This window comes from Carlito syrichta, unplaced genomic scaffold (assembly GCF_000164805.1).
Source record: "Carlito syrichta isolate Samal-C Ts95f unplaced genomic scaffold, Tarsius_syrichta-2.0.1 Scaffold123311, whole genome shotgun sequence".
Lineage (NCBI taxonomy): Eukaryota > Metazoa > Chordata > Mammalia > Primates > Tarsiidae > Carlito > Carlito syrichta.
Window position 1 is genome coordinate 112,641 of NW_007067407.1, and position 3,965 is coordinate 116,605.

Here is a 3,965-nt window from a genome sequence, read left to right on the forward strand (position 1 = left end):
CACCTGCTCAGGCGGGTCTCGAACCCGTGGGCTCAGGCAATCCACTCACCTCAGCCTCCCAAAGGCGCGGGATTACAGGCTGAGCCACCGAGCACGGCGTGTTCTAAATCTTGATGGGGATTGTTCAGGTGTGTGAATTTGTCAAAGTTTATCAAAGGGTACATTTATGATTTAATGTAGTTCATCATATGTGTTTTACCTCATGTGTTTTGCCGCAAAAGAAAGGAGTACTGTAAATAATTACCAAGCTCTAACTAATGAATCACATCCTGAAACATTTAAGGGGCATTTGTACTGATGTCTGCAACTTACTTCGAAATGCATCAACAATTAAAGGCGATTAGGTTGGGCAGAGTGGCTCATGCCTGTAATCCCAGCACTTTGGAAGGCCAGGCTGAGAGGATTGCTTGAGGCCAGGAGTTTGAGACCAGCCTGGGTAAGATAGCAAGACCTCGTCTACCAAGAAAAAACAAAAAACAGGTGTGGTGGCACATGCCTGTAATTCCAGATACTCAGGAGGCTGAGGTGGAAGGATTGCCTGAACCCAGGAGGTCCAGGCTCCAGCCTGGGGGACAGTGAGACTCCAACTTAAAAAAAACAAGAATAGGCCGGGCTCTGTGGCTCAAAGAATAGGCCCAAAGCCTGTAATCCCAGCGCTTTGGGAGGCTGAGGTGAGTGGATTGCCTGAGCCCGTGGGTTTGAGACCCGCCTGGGCAACTTGGCGAGACCTCATCTCTACAATAAATCAAAAATTAGCCGGGCATGGTAGCACGTGCCTGTAGTTCCGGCTACCCGGGAGCGGCCACTGCACTCCAGTCTGGGTGACAGAGTGAGACTCCAACTCGGAAAAAAAAAAAAACAAAAATAAAGGAAGTACAGTTAAATGCTAAAGGTGTCAGGAATATGTGTGTTCACTGTACAATTCTTTAGACCTTTCTGTATATTTGAAATTTTTTATAATAAAATGTTGGGGAAGATACGCCCTCCCAACAGTATATACCTGGCAAAACAAAGTCACAAGAAGATACAACTTAGACAAAATGTTGCCAGCGGTGGTGGTGGGGAAGTCAAGTATAATAGGGAGATATAAAGGAATGAATGAATGAACAAATTAAAATCCTGTTGGTATAATCAAAACTTATGTCCAGCTGGGCTCGGTGGCTCAGCCTGTCATCCCGCGCCTTTGGGAGGCTGGGATGAGTTAATTGCCTGAGCCCGTGGGTTCGAGACCCACCTGGGCAACTTGGAGAGACCTCATCTCTACAATAAATCAAAATGAGCCAGACGTGGTAGCGCGTGCCTGTCGTTCCAGCTACTCGGAAGGCTGAGGCGGAAGGATCACCGGAGCCCAGCGGGTCAAGGCTGCGGTGGCCGGGAGCGGCCACTGCACTCCAGTCTGGGCGACAGAGTGAGACTCCAACTCAAACAAACAAACAAACAAACAAAAACTTATGTCCAGCCAGCACACTCCAGTAGGGCTGTGCTGATTGATAACATATTGATATACTTTCTGCTAGTCCCTAAACAGCCCCTGTCCCTGGGGCCCCTGAATGATCCCCATTCTATCTGTTTCAACCATGCCCCTAAGCTACAGCCACATTTGCTCTGATCCTTCTAAGCCTGGGAATTCGTGGTAGTTAAATACGCGGAACGTCCCACATGTGGGTGTCTGCTATATCCAAGTCTAAGAGAGCCTGCTTCCCGGCACTCCCCACTCGAGGTCCTTACCTGCCCAGAGTCCATGGCTTCTGCCAGCCTCTCGGGGCTCAGTTCCAAGGAGGCCCCAGGCCTTGTGACCCACAAGGAGAGCTCCTTCTGAAATTGGGGTTGGTCATGGTGAGGGGAACCTGGTGGGCAGCCATGCCCTCCCCCACCCCAACCGTTATTGTCCCTTACACAGAGCCGAGTGCTGGTCAGTGCTGTCACCTTCAGCTGCATGAGGCTGTTCCCCGCCAGGCCCGGGGTCTCCAGGAGGCCTCGCGACAGGTCCACACAGCGCAGCATGGCTCTAAGGTTCCCCTCGTACCAGGCCTCACTGCCAAGCCAACAGGCGTCAGGGCCTAGAGCCTGGGGACATGCTTCTTTCCATCCACCCAGCCTCCCAGGCTCTGACCCCCTGCTCACCCAGTCTTGGCAGCCGAGTCCGGTTCCTCCTCAGTGGGCACTGCCAACAGAGGCCGGAGGCCTAGAGTCTGGAGCTGCTGGACACAGCCCCTCACCTCCTCTGATGTCTCACCAGCCACAAACTGCCCGTAGATGGATGCTCGGAGAAATACTCGTGAGAGTCGGGAGCCCAGGAGTCGCTGAGACCAGGCCTGGAGCTGGGTGACAGGGAGGGATGGCTCAGAGTCAGGCTGTGGGGACCCTCCAGGCCAGTCCTTGGGGTCACTGCTCACCGCCAGCCCATGGGTGACCAGAGGGGGCCAAGCACACAGCCGTAGCACCAGCAAAGCCCGTGTCAGTTCTCCTGTGCCCTTGAGGTGGAAGGCACCCCCATCAAAGCACAGGGGCTGCCAGCCTCCGGCAGAGGGGCCGACTTGGGAGCAGAGCCCTCGACAGGTCCGGAGCATCGTGAGTTGCTGGCCGCTTCCACGCCAGGGGAAGAGGCTTTGGAGGCAGCAGGTTCACCAACTGCTCCTTGCCCAGCCAAGGGGCGGTGACTGATTAACTAGGCAAATCTTTAGGCTCAAATGCCCCTTTAGGGGCAGTTAATTATTAACTGATGGGAACAGAGTTCAGAGTAACGGTAACAGGAGAGGAACCCCAGTAACAGTCCCTAATATCCCTTAGCACAGCAGTTCCCACTTTTCAGTGCCAACCTCATGCTAGGGAGAACCTGAGCTCCAGAGCAAGGATCCCTGGATTCAAGGTAGTTTAGCTCTGTGATCTTGGACAAGTTACCTAACCTCTCTTTTTGCAATTGCTTCGTCATAAAATTGGAAACAGTGTCGTGCAAATGAATACATTCGGAAACACGCATGACCTATAACCAGATGTCCCATGCTAAGCACATATCCTAGAGACCTCGAACGTGGGCAGCAGGAAACATGTACATGAAAGGACGTTCGGAGGAGGAATGTTTGTAATAACCACACATGGGCACCACCCACATTTATACCCACAGAATGGAAAAATGCATCGTGGTATAGTCATACAATGGAATACTACGCAGTCATGAAAAAGAAAGACTGCTGCTGTACACACCCACATGGCTAAGTCTCACACACACCGTGTTGAATGAAGGAAACCAAACACCAGACAGGACAAGCTGTATTATTCTGTTCAATAAATATGAAATCAGGAAAGATGAAACCACAGTCAAATGTTGCAGATACTCTTATGGGTGGTGAAACTGCAAAATAAGAAAAGCAAAGAAGTGATGATCACAAAAGTCAGAGAAGTGGTTACTCTGGGGGGTGGGAGGAGATGTAACTGGGTAGAGGCATGGGAGCTTCTGTGTCCTATTTTCTTAACATGAATGATGATTCACAGGTGTTCACGTTGTAGTATTTTTTAATTTTTATTTATTTATCTATTTTTATTTTTTGAGTCAGAGTCTCACTCTATCACCAGGACTAGAGTGCAGTGGCACGCTCACAGCCACCGCAGCCTTGAACTGCTGGGCTCAGGTGATCCTTCCACCTCAGCCTTCCAAGTAGTGGGAACTACAGGTGCATGTGACCACACCAGTTAATTTTTTGATTTATTGTAGAGACAAGATCTCACCATATTGCCCAGGCTGGTCTTGAACCCCTGGGCTCAGGCAAACCTCATGCCTTGGTCTCCCAAAGTGCTTACAGGTTTAGAGCCACCGCACCTGTATTTTTTTAAAGCCATAATTTGTGTTTATACATTCCCAAATGGACAATACTTGTCACAATGCAAGAAGAGTAAAAAATGTATTGTTTTCTCAGTCTCCTGGGGTTGTTATGAGGATCCAATTTATGGACATATGCAACCTGGTA

General features: G+C 50.2%; 1 protein-coding gene across 1 annotated transcript in view; it reads right to left on the bottom strand.

The window, feature by feature from the left end:
- PRODH2 (proline dehydrogenase 2) overlaps positions 1 to 2,970 on the bottom strand; it is a gene marked incomplete at its 5' end in the record, with an annotated part of 14,686 nt that extends 11,716 nt beyond the window's left edge. The window contains 6 exon segments of the mRNA XM_008048282.1: positions 1,729 to 1,815; positions 1,897 to 2,035; positions 2,125 to 2,321; positions 2,397 to 2,600; positions 2,602 to 2,660; positions 2,907 to 2,970. Coding sequence (XP_008046473.1) covers positions 1,729 to 1,815; positions 1,897 to 2,035; positions 2,125 to 2,321; positions 2,397 to 2,600; positions 2,602 to 2,660; positions 2,907 to 2,970 — 750 coding nt within the window.
- Between the last annotated feature and the right edge of the window lie 995 nt (positions 2,971 to 3,965).